The following is a 21,276-nucleotide window of genomic DNA, read 5'->3' on the forward strand; positions in this document are numbered from 1 at the left end:
GTATGAAGTGTACAGAAGGTTGCATTTAGACATTCATCTAGAGAAATCTCACTTAGAACATGAAAAAACCCAATTAATAAAACATTTTACATTTGGATGTGGAGGGACTTGAGTATTTTGTATTTTTTTTAATGTATGTTTGTTCATGTGTGCTCTTGTTTATTTATGGGTTCATATTTTTTTTATATATATATATAATTTATCATTATACTTGACCTCAATATTTCAGGATTCCTGGCTACAGTCGTGAGCAGTCTATGCTCACCCACTCACACACTGTGCCGTATGAAACGCTGGAGGGCGTTTGACCTACATACCATTTCTTTGCACCGATTCGTCGCAAATTAAATGATCACAGCTTGATACAGGTCCACTATTTTTCGGTAAACAGGTAAATAGTATTTAACAACAGTAACAGATAGCGTGAAGGGCTGCAAGATAACTGCGAACAAAATATCACAGGAGACAGGAACTATGTTCGTGTTGCAGCCGTTCGGTCACAGTTTCTCTCCGGAGCCATAACAGAGTGACGCACTCATCGTTTAGAGGGAAAAAAGAAGATGGCAGGGTCCAGGGTAAGTTACTTTTTCTAATAATTATTACAGAAATAAAACACCCTTGTGTACAGCTTTTGTGAGCTTATGTTCGCTGTGTTAAATGGGTGGTTTACAAACTCGTGAAGCACATTGTTCTCTCGTTTAGCTTCAGACGTTAAACGTTGGCGATATGTTGAGACATGTTGGGACCGAAGCATACGCTGTCACGCCCCCCCTCCAACGGGGCATTGTGTATAGAAAACTCACTTTGGTTTATTATGTCACAATTAAAAATGCTGTCTTGTATTTTTTCTGTAGTCAGCATTGGTGTTGTGTATGGACGTTGGGTTCTCCATGTCCAACTCCGCTCCGGGTGAAGAACCTCCGTTTGAACTCGCCAAAAAAGTCATTCAGAAGTTTGTCCAGCGTCAGGTAAACTTCTACTCAACCTTTACAACAACAACAAAACAAAACACAAAATCTGCTGTCGTCTTTGACACACGCTGAAAATGCCTTTTTGACAGGTGTTTGCAGAGACCAAGGATGAACTGGCTTTAGTTCTGTTCGGCACCGACTCCACCAAGAACTCACTGCACCGGGATGACCAGTACCAGAACATCACCGTGCATCGTCACCTGATGATGGCTGATTTTGAGCTTCTGGAGGAAATAGAGAATCAGATTCACCCAGAGAGTCAGCAGGCTGATTGTATCCTTTTGCAAAAAATAAATAAATAAATAAATCAGATATTAGCATAAAGTTTTTATAATCTCTGTATTATATTGATGACTTGATTAATGATTATTTCAGAACTAGTAACTCATTGATTCACTCATTCTAAGTCTAAAGTGGTCTCTTATGTGTGTTTGCTTTTTATTTTCACTATGCGCCTTTATTGTACAATAAAGCCAACAGTTCTGCATATCCTGTTTGTATACCACCTTGTTATCTTCAGTGTGTGATGATCTGTTGCCTCTTTAACTCCTGTTTAACAGGGCTGGATGCTCTTGTTGTGTGCATGGATCTCCTTGAGACAGAAACCAAGTAAGATGCTGCCAATATCTCACACGTAATTCTCACAAATCAGTGAAAAAAAAAGCAATCTAACATCCAGGTATTTGAATGAAATTTTGATGAAGAGTTGATTGTTTTTGCGATTTGTGTTTTACATTTTGTCTGGGCTTTCTTTTCAGGGGGAAGAAGTTTGATCGTCTCAACATTGCCCTCCTGACTGACCTCAACACGGAGGTCAGCTCAGAGGAGCTGGACGTAATTATTGATAACCTGAAAAAAGCTGGCATCACCCTGCAGTTTTTGTAAGGTTCAAACACATCCACAATGTGTCATTTTAAAACAAATATAATGAAGAAGCTCTACATGTACCGGTGGATTTATGGAATAATGATACTAGTGTGTGTCTCAGTACTTCTTGTAATAATGAATTATGATTAGAATGTTAACCATATCCAAGCTCGACTAAAACATCGGGACCACTGTGCAGCAAATATCTGTGGGATATATTTTATTTTGATAAATGTTTTTTAATAAACTTGGCATGCTACGCACAATTATTAGAAGTCGGGATAAAACAGCCATTCTGATCAAACCTTCAATGTAAATTGGTCTCATGTCATGTGTTTAGTTCATACTTCTGTTTCCTTCCTTCCACCAAAACATTTTCAGTTTGCCTTTCCCTGCGGAGGACAACGAAGAGGGTGGAGGCGATGAGGACAGTAGAAGCCCTGGTCACCCAGGCCCGGGTAAAGGTCTGTCCAGGGAACAGAAGGGTGGCCTGGAGATGGTGAAACACATCATGCTGACCCTAGTTGAGGAGGATGGCCTGGATCAAATTTACTCCTTAAAGTTGGTGACCTCTCATTAAACACGGGATATTTATACATTTAAAAGAAGTTATTGCTTGTATTAGATGAGGTCATATGACTTTCCATGTGCTTCATTCCCGCTGTAGGAATGCAATTGAGCAGCTGTGCATGTTCAAGCGTATCGAGAAGAGACCCATGGCCTGGCCCTGTCAGCTGACCATCGGCAGCTGTCTCTCCATCCGTATTGTTGGATACAAAGCAGTAAGTTTCCTGTGAAATGCACTGTATGTGAAGGATTCTTCAAATTTCCTATTGTATTACACCGATGACAGCTCATCAGTAATCCTGACATAAAAGTTCTCTCTCTCCCTGAATACTACTCCCCATGTATTCCAGGTGACAGAAGAGAAACTGAAGAAAACATGGACTACAGTTGACGCTCAAAGCAAACAGAAAGACGACGTTAAGCGAGAGACTGTTTATTGTCTGGATGATGACAACGAGACAGAGGTGCAGAAGGATGATACTATCCAAGGTGTGTCCAACGTTTTTTTTGAAAATTGATTACTTAATGTTGTACTTATTACTTAATGACACTAAAGAAATGTCTTCCTTTTTGTCCATAGGCTTTCGTTATGGAAGTGATATCGTTCCCTTCTCCAAAGTAGATCAGGACCAAATGAAGTACAAGCATGATGGGAAGTGCTTTGCTGTTCTCGGCTTCACCAATCAGAACCTGGTATTTTACTTTTTATGGTAGTACATGGCATAAACCTTTTAGACTGAGCCGTCTTCTTTATTTACCTACTCTTTCATTTCAACGTCTGCCTGCAGGTACGTCGGCATCAGTTCATGGGCACTCAAGTCATCAAGGTGTTTCCTGCCAAGGATGATGAGGTGAGAACGGAGAGACCCGCCACATTGCTGGTGACTGCGTTTCGATCCTGACCTGATTCTGTTTCTACTGCTCTGTCTGAGCAGCATGCAGGAGTTGCGCTGTCTGCTCTCATCCGAGCGCTAGACGAACTGAACATGGTGGCCATCGTGCGTTACGCCTATGACCGGCGCAGCAATCCTCAAGTCGGAGCAGCCTTCCCGTGTATCAAGGAGGACTATGAGGCAAGATCATAGACTCCTAAAAATACTGTTTAAGTATATAAAAGGGCCAGTGTGTAGGATTTGGTGGCATCTAGCAGTCAAGTTGCAACAAATTTCAGCTGGAAGCTGGTGTTACCCTGGTTTTGCTCAAGTTACCACTGGTTGTGCTGGAGAATTACAGTGACCTTCAGGTGGGCAAACGGGGAAAGGCTCTCGCTGGAGTCAATATTTGGTTTTAAAATCTGGGCTACTGTAGGCATTCTCCATGAGGAGAACCCGCTCTGTTATGTAGATACCATTGAACTGCTCATTCTAAGCTAATGAAAACACAATGTATTGTTTCAGCAGATTAAACACTAATCAAAACATAATGTTTATTATATCCCATTTCTGCTAATTGGTTCCCCTGAATTCTACACACTGGAACTTGAACTAAAACATGCATTAGATAGCACAGAGCTAATGGCCTGTCTCTCTTCCTCAATAGTGTCTGATGTACGTCCAGCTGCCCTTCATGGAAGACCTCAGACACTATACATTTCCCTCTCTTGAAAACAACAAAAAGTTCACTCCGTCAGGTACTAAACATCCCACAGAACTCACTCTCAAACTCACACATTCATGTTTATCTGACTGCAGATTCTCCACAAGAGGGAGCTTTCCGGTCATTATCACAGCAACAGCTACAATATTTTAGAGTGTGAGTGTGACACTGATGCCCCCTTCGCGTGCAGAAAGCTGGATTTTAATACTTAACAATTGCAGTTCTTAGTGAGTCATGCTATGCAGAGTCGAGGTGAAGTCTGAACAGGAGAGTCTTGAGTCTTTTGCGGAAGATGGCGAGTGATTTTGCTGTTCTGACACCACTGGGGCGCCAGAACTTCACTCAGAGATGGAGGAATAGGCTTGTATAGACCTTTGTGTGTTATGTGATTTCCCCTAGATACTCAGCTGTCTGCTGTGGACTCTCTCATTGACTCCATGATGTTGATAGAAGAGGATGATGATGCAGAACAAAAGGACATGTTCAAGGTCCACCACATTCCCAACCCTTCATTCCAGAGGCACTTCCAGGTACTGCAGTTTGTGTTACAGAGACACAGTACTTGAGTTTTGAAGGAGACAGAAGTCAGTTTTTAATTTCACCAAAAAAAAAGAAGACTTAATTGACTGGAGCTTTACTAGCTAGAGGCTCTTCATATTCAACCAGGACTGCTTCTTCCCCAGTCACTGTCTGTGTCTCCTCCCCTCCCCGACCTCTCTCTCAGTGTCTGCATCATCGGGCAGTAAGCCCCGGCACCCCTCTTCCCCCCATGGAACCATGGCTGAAGGCTGCTCTTGATCGCCCTGTTGTCATTACTGAACGTTGCCAGGCTCCCCTAGAGGAGATGAAGAGGAGGTTTCCTCTCACAGAGGTTGAGAAGAAAAAGAAGCTTACGACTAGTGCTCAGATCTTTGGCAAAGAGTAAGTTTGATTCAATGCAGTGGTCGGTCTCTGAATGTTACAGTTGAAGCATTTAGAATTAGATTTGTTTTAATTCAATATTATATAAAAGTGTGATAGTGCATATAGTGTTTTCTAAGTGTCTGTGTGGAGGTTTTACTGATTATAAAACTGCCTTCATTATCCTAAATGACCTCTTGCCACTTACAGCTCAGAGGAGCCAGATGCCAAAAAGGCAAAAGGAGACGAGGAAGAGGAGGGGTATAGCCTGGCTGACATTGCCGAAGGCTCCGTTACTTCGGTGAGAGTCAGGGGAGCTTGGTTGCATAATGATGCTAGAGAGATAACCGCTTTCAATAAAAAAAAAAAATCAGTTCCAAAATAAGGTTCTTCACCACTTGTTGAAACAAGTGAAATTCCATTTCACTTGAGTCCTCATTAATTTTAAACGCTTCACCAGGTGGGAAGCGTGAATCCAGACAAAGACTTCCAGACTCTGATCAAGAGGAAGAGCCTTCCGTTCGGAGAGGGTGAGTTACAGTTTTTCTGCCTTGTTTTTCTGGCCTGATAAACAGTTTTTCTCCTGTTTGTACTAGAATCCATCATGACTCATGTCCAGCCCTTGTAATTTTGTTTCTCTGTGTGTGGTTGTGATGACCCCCGTGTCCTCCCCAGTGTGTCAGCAACTGACTCTAAGGATAGAACAGATGCTTGGCTGCAAGATGACACAGTACTACATGAAAAGCATCACCTGTATCCGTGCATTCAGAGAGCAGTCTGTTAAGGTAAATAAACATTCACTGTCTTCCATTTTGGGGAAATGCATGATGGAGTCGAGGCTTCTGTCCCGAGAGTCTATGTGAAATAATGTTGACATTACAGCGACGCATAGTTCTGGTTTTGCGGTGGAGATTATGAGTCAACTTGAGAAGATTACAGTCTGTTTCATTTCTCGTCACTTGAACCAAGGCCAGATATTGTGTGAGTGCAGCTTATGGGTCTGCATGTAGGAGTGAGCATGTAGGAGACTAATAAATGGATTTGGAACGTCTCGTATCTTTTGTAATTCAGCTGGGGGATGTAAATCTGTACAATGGCTACCTCCAGTCCCTGAAAAGAAGCATCCCAAACAGAGGGCTGGAGGTCTTCTGGGACCTGCTTGTTCAAGGTACGATAAGCCACTTTACACGAGGCCGCAGGATTTCCCTCAAATCATTTCTTCCACATAATTTCATGTGTGCAAAAATGAGTAAATAATGCAGAAGTGGGAGCTGATAAAAATGTGCTATGGCATGAATCACAAGCTTTTAGACTTAATTCTTGCTGTTTGATTGACAGATGCCATAACTCTGATCAGCAAGGACGAGGCTGAAGGAAGCACCGTGTCAAAGAGCGATGCCGTTCAGGTGACTCTCGTATTTAAACCAGTATGAGCTGAACGGCGACTGTTTTCCATATTTGAAATGAAGGTGATCTTGTGACTGGACTCCTACCGACTAAAGCTTATTCTGTCCTCAGTTTCTGGTTACTGAGGAGAAGAAAGAAGAGGCAGCTGCACCGCCAGCCGAAGATACTGGAGATGTCGATGACTTGGCAAGTGTGATTTTGTTAATTCTGACCTTTTTCGGGTTTTAAATATTTAACTGAAGTGCCCGAATCTCGTGTTAAGACCATTTCCTGTATTTTTGCTGGATGGCCTATTGAGACCTTTCATATAAACTCTCTAGTCTCCAACTCCTTTTTTTTTCTTCCTGTGCAGCTGGATATGATGTAAGAGGGGAGTCAATGGGAGCGTCTACGGTGGACATGCAGAGAAATGAGAACAATGCCGTCCAATATTCTGCCTCCCACTCAAGGACCCCTGATACTTGTAACCCAGAGTAGCTGCATACAAACCACACAGAAGGGTGTTTAACTTGGCTAATGTTTACTGTGTAAAGATTTGTTAGAATTCACAAAAAACTTTACAAGTACTATATCTTAAGGGCTTAAGATGTGTTTTGTCTTAAATGTCAAAATGATTTGAATAAATATCTTGTTCTGATTACATTTTCAGTAATGTTGGATGCAGTGTGTGTTTAAAAATACCAAGATGTGTGCACTGTAAATCTTTTGGCTTTACAGAAGACAGCGCTGCCTTATCCAACAAACTGCAGTTTTATTATCTTTAAAGTGTCATTATGATGAATGCTCGGCTCTTACTGCGTTTTTTATATCAAGTGGAAGTGTTGAAGATAAATACAGTTTTGCAGAACAAAGTGAAAACACAATGCAAATTGGACAGTGCAAAATAGAATCAAAGTAAACCAGTATCTCATGTTTAAAATGCTAGTATAAATGCAGTAGCACCAGTATGACGTTTACATCCCTCGCGGCCTCTCTTTAACATACCCACTGGATGAAACGGTCAAACAAACTGGACCGGGACAGATCAGAGAAGTCTTTTCCTTTCAAGATGGCGTCCTGGTCGTCCATGGCCAGCTTCAATAGGACTTTTTGGTCAATGTCACTTCTTGTGGTTACCACTGTTGAGACAACCTGCGCCCCGCGCATGGCGCTAATGGCCTCGTCCAGGTTGCTGCTGTCAGTGACGCCGTCTGTGATGAAAACAAACGAAACCTCTGCGTTGCGCCTCGTCAGGCGGGTGTTTCCTTTACCCAAGATGTTGTCGATGGCGTGTAAGATGGCAGGCCCGATGCTGGAGGATGAATCCAGGTAAGGCAAGGCTGCTATGCCCTTGGTGATGACGTCAGGGTCGTGTGTGAGAGGAAAGGCCACGAGGTTCTCGTTTTCCCTGCCAAACTCGATCAGTGCCAAGCGGGCTCTCATACGATCAGTCTTGCTCCGGGCCAGTCCCAGTCTGTCCGCCGCCTTCTGCATAAATTCACGGACCTGTCGGAAGTTCTCCATCCCGAGGCGCTCTGAGCCATCGAGCAGAAATACCAAATCCACTGGCCGTTCGACACATGGAGCTACGTCAGGTTCTGTAATGAAAGGAGCCACATCAATCACTGAGCCGCGCTCCATTATACCTTTTGAATAAATGATTTAGCCGTGAATAACACCTACCGCTTTTACAGGGGAGATCAGGGCAGACGATCACAGGATCTGGGAGGGAAATCGAAGGGATAGAAGTTAGACAAATCGTCAAAAAGACCAGAATCGTCATCCGATCGTGTGTGTTGGTGCAGGCTTACCAGGACAGAGCACAGTCTCCATGGTCGCTATGAATTTGTCAGCCACCAAGTCAACGTAACGCTTCATCCCAGTGACCCGTTCCTTCTTGTTGCACGCAATCGACCCCAGGATCTCATTATCCTGGTCCTTTGCAAACATGTCTCCGACTCCGATGGCATTCACGACGACGTTGTTGTCACAAAGGTACTGGAGCAGATCCTCATTGTCGCGCGGGTCGAATCGGCCGTCCGTGATCACCACCACGGATACCTTGGCTTGGGCTCTCTTGCCTTCCCTGATGAGATTATCGTAGGCGTACTTGAGAGCCGAGGGTGTGAAGGTGCCCCCAGCAATCCACTGCAGCTTCTTCACCGCCGTTTTAAAGGCAGATATGGAGTTGATGTTTGGGTCATCGAGTCGGATGGTCTCGAAGGTCCCGTTGTGACTGAATTGTACAACTCCGACTCTCGTGCCTAGAAGAGATGGACAAGACCAAGTGGTGCAGATGAGGCTGGCCTTACTCTGTAAGTAGTCACAACAATGAAAATACCCAACCATGATAAATGTGTTATATTGTCAATACTTCAAAACTTTGTGAATGTTTACCCTGGTTGTAAAATGTTTTAAAATTGGTCATAAACATTTATTTTTTGTCACTCAAACAGGTGTTACTAACTTTCAGTCAGGCATTAATACAAACATGGTTTGTAGGAAGTGATTTGTGAAATTGCCTTGAAAAATGAACTACATTTTTGAGACATGGAGGTTTAAGGCAGAGAGATATAATCTATGTCAAACTTCCGCATTATAAATTAATTGTTGGTTTTGGCTTTTTTTTCTTCTAAAACCGGATGATTATTGTTGTTCTACCGGAGCATAGTGTCGGCTTCAGTGAATATGATCAAAAAAATGTTGTCGGACTTTAAGGAGAAAAGGAAAATGTTTGGCTTGATGGTGACATCGCTTTGAATATAACTGTTATACCTGGTGTCTTTAGATGAAATGGTGAAATCAGTTCTTTGTCGTTACTGCACACCTGTGTGAGGCGGTGTATAGATTTGAGGTTGTGTATATTCAGTGGTCCATGACTCTATGGAAATGGTTAATCTTTTATGGCGACCTCCACTTCTTGTCACTTGAAACTGTGTCTGCATAATGACTTGCGGGGGAAGTCTGTGCTTGTGCTCAACTGTACCGGTTGATGACGTAGGGTCGCTGGCCATAGATCCCAACCTGCTGATGGTGTTGATAACAAAGTTCTTCTCCAGGGTGAAGTTCGTCAGCCCAACACTCTCGGAGCTATCGATTACAAATACAATGTCCAGAGCTCCGCAGTGCTTCTCACAGTCTGGGGCGAAAGAGAAGAACGGGATCAGTGTGTTGATAAAGATACGAAACGATGATGCCGTGTTTTATCACTGATATTTACCGCAACAACCGCACGTCTCCCTGACGTAAGTCATGACATCGCAGTCCTGCAGTGACGTGTGTGAATGTTAGAAGCAATAAAACCTTACCAAGTCTCATCAACGGATAGTATTTTTAAAACTGCACTGCTATTTAAAATTGACTCACATTGAGCCCAGGATCGCCCGCTGGTCCTTGGCCCCCCTGCAAGCGAACACACACACACACAAACAAAGAGAGAGAGAGGGAGTAATGCAACCAGACCTCAAATTTGCATGCCCATATTTGAGTGGTTGTGTTGCTGCTTACATCATTTCCAGGCTCTCCTCTGGGTCCTCTCCCTCCTGGCTCTCCAAGCTCACCCGGTTTCCCCTGTACAGTAAACGTTTTTCAGTGGAAGTGACTCTTTGGAAGTAATTGTTTTTCTATTGATGTCTACATAAGATTAATCTCAGTGTGCCGTTTTTCCAAAGAACATGTTGTAGAATGTTGCAAACCACGGCAACTTTATTTCAACAAGCTGTGCAATTACGTGCTTGTACCAGGCTGATGATAGTTCACACATGTGACATTAAGAAACTCCAGACCTCCCTGTCTCAGCTGGTACCACATGATCTCTTTGTGTGTCCAAATGGGAGAAAGCAGAACAAGGCAAAGTGATAAACTCACAACCTCAAGGGTCATTTCACCTAAATTACAACAAGACATTTGCACTTAATCTCTCATAACTATGCATTGAATATATTTTATTGTTTTATTAGCTGAGGTTTGACTGTATAATATCTAAGACTTTTCCTTCCAAGAACTTTAACCAAATTCCACCCACCTTTAATGTATTGTAACCTCAGACTGATACCCGGATAAATAAATTGAAAGCTATCAACACCTTACATTTTAAGGCGTCTTCTGTAGATCTATTGACGTTTTGTTAATCTACACATCTGTGGTGAAAATTCAGGTTGCTCCGACTGCAACCCAAACTTCCAACATGTTGCTATTAATCTTACAGGCCCTCCTGGTGTTCCATCATCTCCAGGTTCTCCTTTGGCACCACATTCACCTCTGCTTCCCCTGAGACCGTTTCTACCTGGATCACCGTTGTCTCCCTGGAAAGGTCAGAGTTACTTTAGACTCAAGTACGCGACATGTGCAAGAATTTTGTGAGGTAAAACAGAAAATCTTACTTTAGGTCCTCTCGATCCAGGATAGCTAAATCCATGTCTTCCTGAGTCACCCTTTGAAGAAAAGGGGGGGAAAGTGGAAAAATGATAGAGCATTTCACACAATATCAAATTTGAAATTGTTGAACAGAAAAGTTTTACCCACTTTTGGTCCAATGGGCCCAGATTCTCCCCTTTGTCCAGCATCTCCAGGATTTCCCACGCTGCCCTGCAAACACATAAGAAATTTCCAATCAACAAATACGTTCAAAAATCCACCCAAAAGTCAAAAGCTCTGCAGATGATGATGTGATAAACTACACACCTTTCCTCCGATGGCACCTGTTTCTCCTGGCTTTCCCCTTTGTCCTGCTAGTCCTTGGTCTCCCTGGAAGAAAAATGCCGCAATAAAAACATCATTAATGGACATCAGGTTCACTTCATCCCACACACACAAACATATTCATGCTAATGGGAATTTGGCAATGCACTGTGCTTGACCATTAAAACAAAAAAAAGCTTTCTTTTGCAGAACCATTTCCCTGGAAGTTTATTCACAAATACAAGCTCAGCTCAGACTATTTTGGCAGCCACCCAGTACTAGGGGCTGAAGCTAAAGGAGACTTCTTAGGAAGTTGCTGAGTCATCTTTTAGCCAAAAACTTCCCACAGCTTGATCCCCTCACCTTTCCGCCCTTGAGTCCGTCTTCTCCGGGTCGTCCTCTGGGTCCCTCTGGCCCTATTTCTCCCTCGAGAGATAAACAAATGAAACCATTAATCATCAACCAGTGTATAAAAAACAAGCAGGAGGCCAATTATTCCATTTCAGCAGAATGTGGGAGTATCTTTCTCAATAATCTGGTTAGGAATTGCCCCATAGCAACAAAGAGCCCAAATCTGTTTTTTCTCTGGAAGAATGAATCCATGTTGTTGGATTTCTGTGGAATCCTCTTGTTGTGTCTCGGTCACCAGAGTCCACAGGATTTGCTTACAATAAGTTATTTTTGGCTCTCAGATCATATCAAAGCACCAGCTCTGTTTCTCATCTTGTTCCTCTTAGCAGGTTTTTTTTTTAAAGCACATTACACTAAGTTGAGTCCCTTCAGATGTAATTCTCTAATACTGTATTCTCTGCAGCTTTGCAAGGTTGTTCTTTAAAACGTTTTTTTTATTTTTATGAATGCTGAACTTACCTTTAATCCTTTTTGCCCATTCGGACCAGGTTCGCCTTTTTTTCCAAAGTCTCCTCTCCTTCCCTGTTAATATTCAATTAATGATAATTTATGAAAAACTATGGCTAATTCTCAAAATGGTAATATGCATATAAAAAAGTGTTTGATACCTCTTCGCCTTTTGGTCCCTGTGAACCAACGAGCCCCTGCAAGTGTTCACAGTTTTATTTTAGTGTCAGCTTTCTAACATCAACTTATAGTAACATATAGCAGAAGTCATTATAATGAAAATAAATGTTGTTCTGTACCGCATATCCCTTGTCTCCCGTTGTCCCTGGATTACCAGGATTTCCATCTTCACCCTAATGAACAGAGATTTAGATATTGTTTTTCAGTAAAGGGAAATCTAAATTTAAGACAGTGTTGTCTGTTGTGTTGCATTTAATTGAAAGTTTACCGTTGGTCCTCGGTCACCCGCAAGGCCAGGGGGACCCGGCCTCCCAGGGCGGCCTGAGTCACCCTAAAAAAAACAAACAGACGTGATTGAAAACTTTAAGCAATGCACATTTTAATCTAAAAGCTGAATTATAAAATCATGAATTGTTATAAACAGTATATATATATATAAATAAAAATGATGTTGTTGCTAATCATTGACATATCCCAGACTGTGAAAAATGGCAGTTTTTTTTGTCCTCTTAAGGACATCAAACACCTTTTTTACAATACTGCACTTTTGTTAGCCACAGACTTTGACTGGTCCAGACTGAAATATCTCAACAACTATTGAAGGATTGCCTGAAAAATCTTGTACAGACATTCATGATTCGCAGAGGATGAATCCTACTGACGTTGGTGATCCTCTGACTCTTCCTCTAGCGCCATCAGCTTCTTGAAACCTATGATTTTGAGTGAAATTTCTTAACAATGGATTTCGGTCAAATCTGATATCAGACGTTCGAGCCCTTCACTTTTCATCCAGCACCGTCATCAGATCCCGATTCTAACGTCTTGGACACGTTGTTTTGTGACTAGATGCCTGTAAAACTACTGACATTCCCACTGTCACTGTGAGAACGTTACTGCTGTGGCTGAAGTCTCTACGTCATGTTTTTATCTACCTGTAAGTTAAATTGGGGAAGAGAAATATCCAAGTCTTGGTTCAACACAGACCTTTTCTCCGTTGTCACCAGGTGTCCCCTTCTCACCAACATCTCCATGGTAACCATCTGGTCCCTTTTTGATAAAAAAAAACAAAAGGATACATTAAACCAGTAAACTAATCTTTATCATGACTATTGGATTGTAAATGAAATCAGCCACAGAATAGCACTGGGCCCCTTAATGTTCTTACCTTGTCACCTGGATCACCTTTGCAACCAGGAGCTCCAATTCGGCCGATTTTACCCTGAAGATTTCCCAGAGACAATGATGTCATATTAGTGCGCCGAACAGATTAGAGTCACTGTATGCTGTACATTTCACTCGCAATACTCACCTTTTGACCGTCAGTTCCGTTCTTGCCGAACACTCCTGCTACACCCTGAGTATTCGGACAAAAAATTCAAGACAGTATGTAAACACTGACAGCGTATATAGTAAAATATATATATATATATAATATATGCAAGCAGAACATTAAAACCGTTACTTACCTTTGCTCCACCTGTTCCGATTTCACCCTGACGAGGTAAGAGCCAGTGGTTTAATAGTAAATCGTTAAATTTGATCGATGAACAGAAAAGTGGGAACACGACTGATTTCTCTCACCTTGTCACCTCTCAAACCAATCTCTCCCTATATTGGAGCACAGAAGAACACGTTATTGAGATGAATGATAACTTAGTTATCTATGTATGTAGCACACAAGATCATCAGTGGGTCACGGCGAACCTTTGGACCAGGTTGTCCAATTGGCCCTTCAATTCCAGGATCACCCTGTAATATAATAAGCCGTATTTAGCATTCAAATGAAACATTATTTTTACAGAATTTCAAATGTAGTATTGATAACTAGCTAACTTTTATCTACCTGTCGACCCCTATTTCCGCCTGGCCCAGTAGGACCTGTGTCTCCTTTTGTACCCTAGAGATAAGTAGAAAAAAATGACATTTCAACAAAAAAAATCTTTGGTACAAGCAGAAATATACATCGTTTATATACTTTTGATGTTTTTAAACACTTACTTTTGGACCTCGAGGCCCTTTTGGTCCAGGGGGCCCAGGAGTCTCAAAGCATTTCGGCTCATAGCACTACACAAACAAAGAGGACAACAAAACAATATTGAATGAAGATAGAAAAGGAGATTTTGGCACAATGTCTAAAAGTCGAAATGTATCTCTTTTTAAGAACTTGTCTTGTTAAAGGTATAATATAACAACAATCCCCAAACCCCCCAAAAAACTATGCATGGACTGATACAAATGTAATCCTTCCTAATCATTACTTATGACCAACTAGACGTGTGTCGCTGTGTCTGGATCTGCACAGAGTCGACTCTCTGCCTGCTTTCTCTTCTTATTTTGCTGTGTTCTTCTGGGACTCCTCATTTGGGCCGGATGTGCAGCCTGTTCTCATTCCCAGATCAAACAAAGGCACACACAGACCTCACAGGCCTGACACAGTCTAGAGAGAGCAGACAGGCCACAGCAGGATGAAGTGTGCCTTGGGCTGCATTCATTAAAAATCTGGCACCTTCCTGCAGGTTTGTGAGGATTTGTGTTTTTGTGCTTTCGAATGCAACCCCCATCTTATTCACGGCTTTGTTCTTACCAACGCCGGTCTCTCTCTTCATTCACTCGCAATCTCGCTCGACCGCCATTGCACTCTCTCGCCTCACTCTCTCTCTCTCAGCATTCAAGGTGAATTTTGAATGCTGTGTTTCCAAAGAGCAACCAACAACATGACTACACATTACACCAGTAATTGTGAATGTCTTACCTTTAAATAGGCTTGATGTTTCTGCAAAGAAATAAACAGCAGTAAGTCAAAAGTAGCCGATGGCATTATAGCGTTCAAGGTAAGAAAAGGAAAAAAGATTTCCGATCACCATGGCTTTTATGATGCGATCGATGGATTGGGTCTTGATTTCTGGTTTTCCGCCAACGACGTCCACAGCTATGTAGTCATCACGGTACAGGTCAGCGGGAGAACTAGCTATCTCCCTCATTCCCTGTTCGTTGATGTTTCTGGACGCTGCCACTGAGAACATGTGGATCCCTTTCTCCTGGGCCTTCAGTGACATCTCCTTCATCCCTCCACACGGATCTGCTGTCACGTGGCCGTCAGTGATGACAACAGAGAAGAGGATGGCGTTGGTTCCTGAGTAGTGCTGAGTCATATGTTCTGTCATTCTTTTGAGGGCGCAGTCGGTGTGCGTGCCTTTGCCCTCGTACGTGACCCCGCTGAGGTATCTGATGAAGTTGGCCTTGTTTGTGAACTGACTGAAGATGTACTGCGACTCAGAGAAGTTCAGGCCTCCGATGGACCAGGAAATCTTGATCTGGCCCCTGTACTCCTCATCTTCCAACTTCTGGGCAAAAGTCTTGGTGAACTCTTTGATTTTTTCCACCAGTCTCCCAGGTGGGGACTCCTGTAAGGCTATAGTCTCTGAGGTGTCAAGGGTGAAAAACAGCTTGATGGGGCAGTCAATTATCCCAGCTGGAGGAGAGAACGTTGACAGGTGAAAACAACTTCATGGCTTTGTTGCATAATAGAGTATTTTATAGTGTAGTATTTCTATTTTACTAGTACTTCTTCTCCCACTAAATACATGAAAAGGTCTCAAAAAAGACACTATCATTCAATATCCTACGGAGCTTGAAAGAAATGGACAGAACTCACTATCACAACCTTCAGGTCTGGGATCGAGTGGAGGTGGAGTCGGACCTGGACTGTCACCCCGTCCGGGTATCGGCCTGGGTCCTCGAGGGGTCAGACCTTGAGGGATTACAGCTTGAAGAATGCACAGTAAGATGAACCCTGAAATCACCGCCATTCTTCCTGTAAAAAAAACAACCAAGAAAGAGAGGAGAGGACAGTTGTTGAAGGCTCACTTTTAACTCCAATGTTCCCTTTAAATGCAGGAAATAGCTGTCAAACAAGTGAGTCTTCACAGAAGGCGTCTCCACAGAGCTTAGGATTGTTTATCGTTGTTTAAAACAACGTCAGCGAATAACCACACTCGGTGGAAAAAGATTTAAAATTGTAGCTGAAATGGAAATGTTCGTTGTTGCATCCCACCTGTTTAGTGGACATCGACGGTGTGTGTGTGTGTGTGTGTGTGTGTGTGTGTGTGTGTGTGTGTGTGTGTGTGTGTGTGTGTGTGGTGCACGTTGTAGGGTTGTGTGTGAGCTGATAGGACAGCGGTGTGATGTAGGTGAGGCTTATTTTTTACTAAAAGCAGAAACTAAACATCAACAGATTAGAAATGAATAAAATATGCCTGTTAATTTTAAATGTTCCTCATTAATTTATAATAATTTTAACCCCAATATGTTGGGGGTAAGTTGGGCTTCCCAAAATGTGAAGATGACAACAGATGGATTCCATTTTAACTGAAGCAAATGGAATCCAAGACCGCTGTGCTGTTGTACAGCAGTGGAATGCAAGTCCATTTACTTCTTTGATGTACTTTTAATTAACTTAAGTGTTTCCTTTCATTGATGGCATACACTTCTATTCAACAGCAACCAAGAGGGAAATACTGTAATAATAATGTTGTATGTTTTACGCATTATTAACAGCCATAGTTGCTCACTTCACAGATTCATATGTCACATCCAACAAACATTAAAAAATTAAAAAATAAACAATACAACGGTGTCAAAATAGAAATGACTGACATAAAAATCGAATTAAAATCCTAAAAGATCTCATTATTCAGAATGGCCCGTTTCAGAATAATGTACATTATATTACAGGCTAATTATCAATGTATTAATGTGAGTATCTTACTGCTTGTTGGCCTGTGAATTTCCCCTCAGGGATCAATAAAACTTCATTATATTATGCATCTGAATCTGCACAGTAACTAGTAGGAAAACAAACCTTTACTTTTACTGCTTTCGGTACATTTTGCTGCTGATACTTTTCTTTTTGATTGACTTTCACTTAGAAAAAGAGTGTTTCCCACATTAGCGTTTGATTTCCCTCTCCTTCAAGTTTCTTCCATAAAAAACAACACAACACAACAAAAAACAACGACCCCACACTCAGCTGAAAAGTCAAGTACATATAAACAAAAGGCTGCTTACTCCTACACCTCACTAAGCACCCACAAAACCTTGGAAACCTCCACATAAAGTGTACTCACCGTGGCGACTGTACGGGGGAGGGGGAGATCTGATACACTGTCAGGAAATCCAGCCGGTTTCCAAAGAATGTAAACGACAGATAGGCGATCCAAATCAAAAAGCTCCCATATAAGCAGACTGGTCGAGGGACGGCTCTTGGCCGAGGAGCCGCCTGCTTAAATCTCAACTGGCCCGTGGGCGCGCGCAGGCACGCACGCACGCACGCACGCACGCACGCACGCACGCTCGCGCACACGTTCGGGAGTCTCATTGGAGAGGTGATGTTTTTGGTGCTGGAGTCAAAAGAGGCAGCGCACTCAAAAAAAAGAGACGGCGTGGTTCTGGAGAGAAAAGCAGCTTTAAATAAACACAAAGCGTAGCAGCGCGCTATTAATCTGGCTGATTTGACAGAATTAATGCGCCGAGTCACAGACTGATTCCCTCTTTGCACGCTTCAACACCACCGCTTCATTTCCTTACATGGAGAAGGCTGACTCACGGCCTGTTTATGTCTCAGGACCATACAACACCAGAGATGTCATGCTGGAATTTAACGGCTGCCTGCAACTATCTAACTAACTAAAAGATAGTTTGTGGAATTACTTGATTACTCAATTTTCAAAGTAAAAGTGCCAAACATTTGCAGGATCCAGCAAGCAGCTGATTCTGCTGCTTTTCTGTTTGGGGTTTGGACTTTTGGCGGAAGACAAGCTATTTGAATGCATCCCCTTGGGCTATGGGAGTGTTTATGTGTTTTATAGTCACATAGGTGTTGTGGAAGTGCCTAGAATGTTTCATTTCTTGATTTTGATTCATCCATCACATGATTAGACATCTTTACTTTACTTGAGTATTACCATTGTGTGAAAAAAAACACCATCTAAGCCAGCAAAACACACAAAAAAGGTTCCTGTGGACTTGATGTTTTTTTTTATCAGAGGTTTGGTTTATAACAATATTACTGAGGTGTTCCCTGAAGTGTTTCCTTCACAAAAGGGCTTTCAGCAAACATCTTTCATGGTGACTATCTCTGTCAGCAAGTAGCAAATGACAACAGAATTTCAATAGGAGCCAATTAGATCAGGCAATAAGCAGCAAATTACATTTGTGGCGTCCCCTTTCATGGCCAAAGGCTTTGGGTATGCACATCGTGGTTTTCCCACACTGATCGTATCCAGCTACTGATATTAAATTGTAATAACGATCAATAAAGGGAGCAATTGAGGATGTTTTAATGTATGCATTATTACAAAATGATATGACTTACTAAATGACTACTCCGTACCATTAAAACCAGCCAGCAGATGGGGCTTTTCACAAACAGTTTTATTATAAAACTTGTTAAGGTCAACCACGTTGAATAACATTTTGTAACACACACACACACACACACACACACACACACACACACACACACACACACACACGCGCGCAGGTCATCTTTGTTTGATGGCACTCGAGAGGCTGCAGCATGAGGTTAGTCCTCACTGCCGTGACATAAAATCAATTTTTCATTGTCTCCTGAAGGACATTTATACTTTCAGACACTGAGGACAGATTATTACAGATGACCTGCCTGTCTTGTCATGCCGCTGTGGTTTTATTTTATTTTTAAAATGATTTTAAATCAAGGGCAGAGATGTGTCCCCTCTGCAGCAAGGCCACCCAGTGGGAGCCTGATGATTGAAACGTTATGCTTCATTTAACTTTAGTATTTAACAGCGAGTACAGCTATGCGTTGGTGAGAATGTTATGTGAATTACTTAACAGACTCGTGTGACTATATAGCTTCACTAATGTTTCCAATAGTTGACCATTAAGATAAATCATTATTGTTTTCATACTGGGATACAATAATCCAGCTGGGGTTAATCTAAAGGAGATTGTTGTTGTATTATGCATTATTTTTAGTAACGCAAACATTGGGTTATGTGATTGGTTGTGTGCCGTGAGTGTTGTATGTTCATGTAGTTGTTGTTGAGGAATAAATTAAAGAACATTCATAAACATAATTAAAATCTATTCTCAACAACTCATAGCACTCAGCTAATGTCTATTGATGTTAAAGATTTTCAGGTCCATTATGTTGGAATTAAATGCACCCAAATGAGGCTGAAAAGACTGAAAATCCTCATATAGGCGAGGAGAGAAGGTCACATAAGGATTGTAACGAACAGATTAGAAGACCTCCCCCTCAGATAAACCATTTGCTCATATCTAGTTTCTTGATCATTTATTTGAAGATGCTGTTGAAAAACACCAGGTTTCCCTCAGCACTAAAATATCAGCACCATCTTCAAGTGAATGGTGAGATCTTCACCTTCAAAAAAACAAAACAAAGAAAATAAAAAAGGATTGCACGGTTGCAGACTAAAGCCTTGTCAAATCCGGAAAATGATTAAATGGCAACTTTATTCAATAGAATTATCCAGATACTGTAAAACCTGTGTTGTCTAGAGGGATTGGAACTTTAGAGGCATATGCCCTAGTTTGTAAGGTGTATTAATCAGGTCACACACTGTTCTCTGTACACTGTGACAATCAGCAGTAATGCATTAGTGTACAAGGAGGGCTGCTTATCGACATTCAGGAGGGGCGTAATCAGGAAGTGCCTCATCAGGGGATCAGTTAGAGAAATGCCGTGGAACTGCTAATGACCTGCTCACTGTTGTTGCTGCTGTTTATAGGGCACCAAAGTGTCTGTGTGTGTGTGCACGAGTGTGTGTGTGTGCGTGTGTGTGTGTGTGCACATTTCTGAAGAGATGCTGAGGAAGCAAGTGAGCGATTAAGAGAGAGCGAGGCAATCTGAGGTTCTTTCTCCCGGGGTAACACTCGTTTTAAGATGTCTGCTGCATCCAGATTAACATTTACAGGTAGAGGAGAGGAACAAGGAACAACGAGTGTAGTGATCTCTACAAACGAGTATGGGGAAAATACTGTTGTATATGCATATTCTATGTATGCTGATGAGAGACAACTACCAGATTTTAAATTGTGAATAAGGGAATCCATATGGGATTTATTGTCCAGGACTAATATGTTGGATTTCTACAATATATGTTGTTAATAAATCAAATCAAGGGGACGTTTTTGAGTAAATGTACTTTCGACCACTAATGACGCCTATACATCTTCATGCTTTCACACGTTCAAGCAACATATTGCTGTGAGCAGTGTGGTCTCGATGCTCTACTGTTTATGCCTCGTGTCACACAGAATTACCATTAGCAAGACAATAGATTCCTGCTTGGCGTTGTAATAGCATTGTTGTAACTGTACATCAGAATACACAGCAGTGATGAAAGTGCTACCTGGTTCCAGACCTCTAAATCGCTGCCCACTTCTCAAATGCTGCCACTTCAGTGTAGAGATAAAGCTGGTTGCACTCAGAGTAGCCAGTTTTCCTTGAGAGCATTGCACAAATGAGCCACCAGGGGGAGAACACAGGCTGCATAAACTGAGAATTATTTCTATTACTGATGATACTTTTTGACAAGTACAGAATGCCTTTCATCTTTTCAATTGGTTTTCCTCGCTTGAAAGAGTCTATTTGTACTCGCTGACTGTTTCTAAGTAATGACATGGTGCGGTGGTGGTTTCGCAGCTAGTCAGTTATCTCTGGATTCCTGCTGTTTACCCTCACAGTCTAAAAACAAACATACTAATTGAACTAGAAGCTCTAATTTGCCCATATGATGTTTTTCTGTGATAATTAACCCAAAATATACAGAAAAAGGATGTATGTGTGACTGCATTCAAATAAGAAGAATCTGATCATAACTGTTAAGGCTGCCTCTCTTGCTATATCTTCCAGCATTGTTACTGCATCTCGCCTCTTTAAAATACCCATCATTTCATCTGACCTCAACAAAAATGTGTGTCGCATCAAAAATGCTCCTTCTCATTTTCAAAGGAAGGAGAAGTTGCGGGGCTTTCTGCCTGTCTGATTCAGCTTGAATAGCACATTAGCTGTATGCAATTTACCCAGTTTCAAAGGTTCAGTGTTGTATATAGTCTGCAAAAAATCCTTTTTTGGGTCAATTTTCTGCAGATGAAAGCAATGCTTACAATGGTTTTATCACACTGTACAACCTACCATCTGAAATCACTGCTTTGAACAAATTTCACACATTCAGGCTCTGCAAAGTGCCTCAATTATTGGCTT

The 21,276-nt window shown here is 41.9% G+C and overlaps 2 protein-coding genes across 3 annotated transcripts; one reads left to right on the plus strand and one right to left on the minus strand.

The window, feature by feature from the left end:
- Positions 1 to 506: 506 nt before the first annotated feature.
- Positions 507 to 6,956, plus strand: LOC311022453 (X-ray repair cross-complementing protein 5-like). The gene is made up of 21 exons (XM_084023708.1): positions 507 to 575; positions 855 to 968; positions 1,061 to 1,244; positions 1,532 to 1,580; positions 1,730 to 1,852; positions 2,220 to 2,399; positions 2,506 to 2,620; positions 2,756 to 2,894; positions 2,986 to 3,098; positions 3,194 to 3,256; positions 3,341 to 3,478; positions 3,945 to 4,035; positions 4,401 to 4,531; positions 4,726 to 4,922; positions 5,112 to 5,202; positions 5,362 to 5,431; positions 5,577 to 5,686; positions 5,973 to 6,069; positions 6,240 to 6,307; positions 6,420 to 6,494; positions 6,661 to 6,956. The coding sequence occupies exons 1-21, from the start codon at positions 561 to 563 to the stop codon at positions 6,673 to 6,675; spliced, it is 2,178 nt and encodes a 725-aa protein (XP_083879834.1). The 5' UTR covers positions 507 to 560; the 3' UTR covers positions 6,676 to 6,956.
- LOC311022452 (collagen alpha-2(VI) chain-like) lies at positions 6,810 to 17,291 on the minus strand. 2 transcript variants are annotated; one of them, XM_084023707.1, is made up of 28 exons: positions 17,132 to 17,291; positions 15,670 to 15,819; positions 14,867 to 15,477; positions 14,758 to 14,778; positions 14,004 to 14,069; positions 13,849 to 13,902; positions 13,710 to 13,754; positions 13,587 to 13,613; positions 13,472 to 13,498; positions 13,315 to 13,359; positions 13,171 to 13,224; positions 12,990 to 13,052; positions 12,274 to 12,336; positions 12,125 to 12,178; positions 11,987 to 12,022; positions 11,838 to 11,900; positions 11,331 to 11,393; positions 10,971 to 11,033; positions 10,812 to 10,874; positions 10,670 to 10,720; positions 10,493 to 10,591; positions 9,795 to 9,857; positions 9,654 to 9,689; positions 9,508 to 9,553; positions 9,274 to 9,426; positions 8,099 to 8,551; positions 7,971 to 8,009; positions 6,810 to 7,885 (listed from the first exon to the last, which is right to left on the minus strand). In XM_084023707.1, exons 2-28 carry the CDS (start codon positions 15,812 to 15,814, stop codon positions 7,284 to 7,286), a joined length of 3,105 nt encoding a protein of 1,034 aa, XP_083879833.1. In that variant the 5' UTR covers positions 15,815 to 15,819; positions 17,132 to 17,291; the 3' UTR covers positions 6,810 to 7,283. The 2 variants fall into 2 exon arrangements, with proteins under 2 accessions (XP_083879833.1, XP_083879832.1); XM_084023706.1 differs by having other exon boundaries at positions 15,661 to 15,819.
- Positions 17,292 to 21,276: the final 3,985 nt, after the last annotated feature.

This window comes from Eutrigla gurnardus (assembly GCF_963514095.1).
Source record: "Eutrigla gurnardus genome assembly, chromosome: 12".
NCBI lineage: Eukaryota > Metazoa > Chordata > Actinopteri > Perciformes > Triglidae > Eutrigla > Eutrigla gurnardus.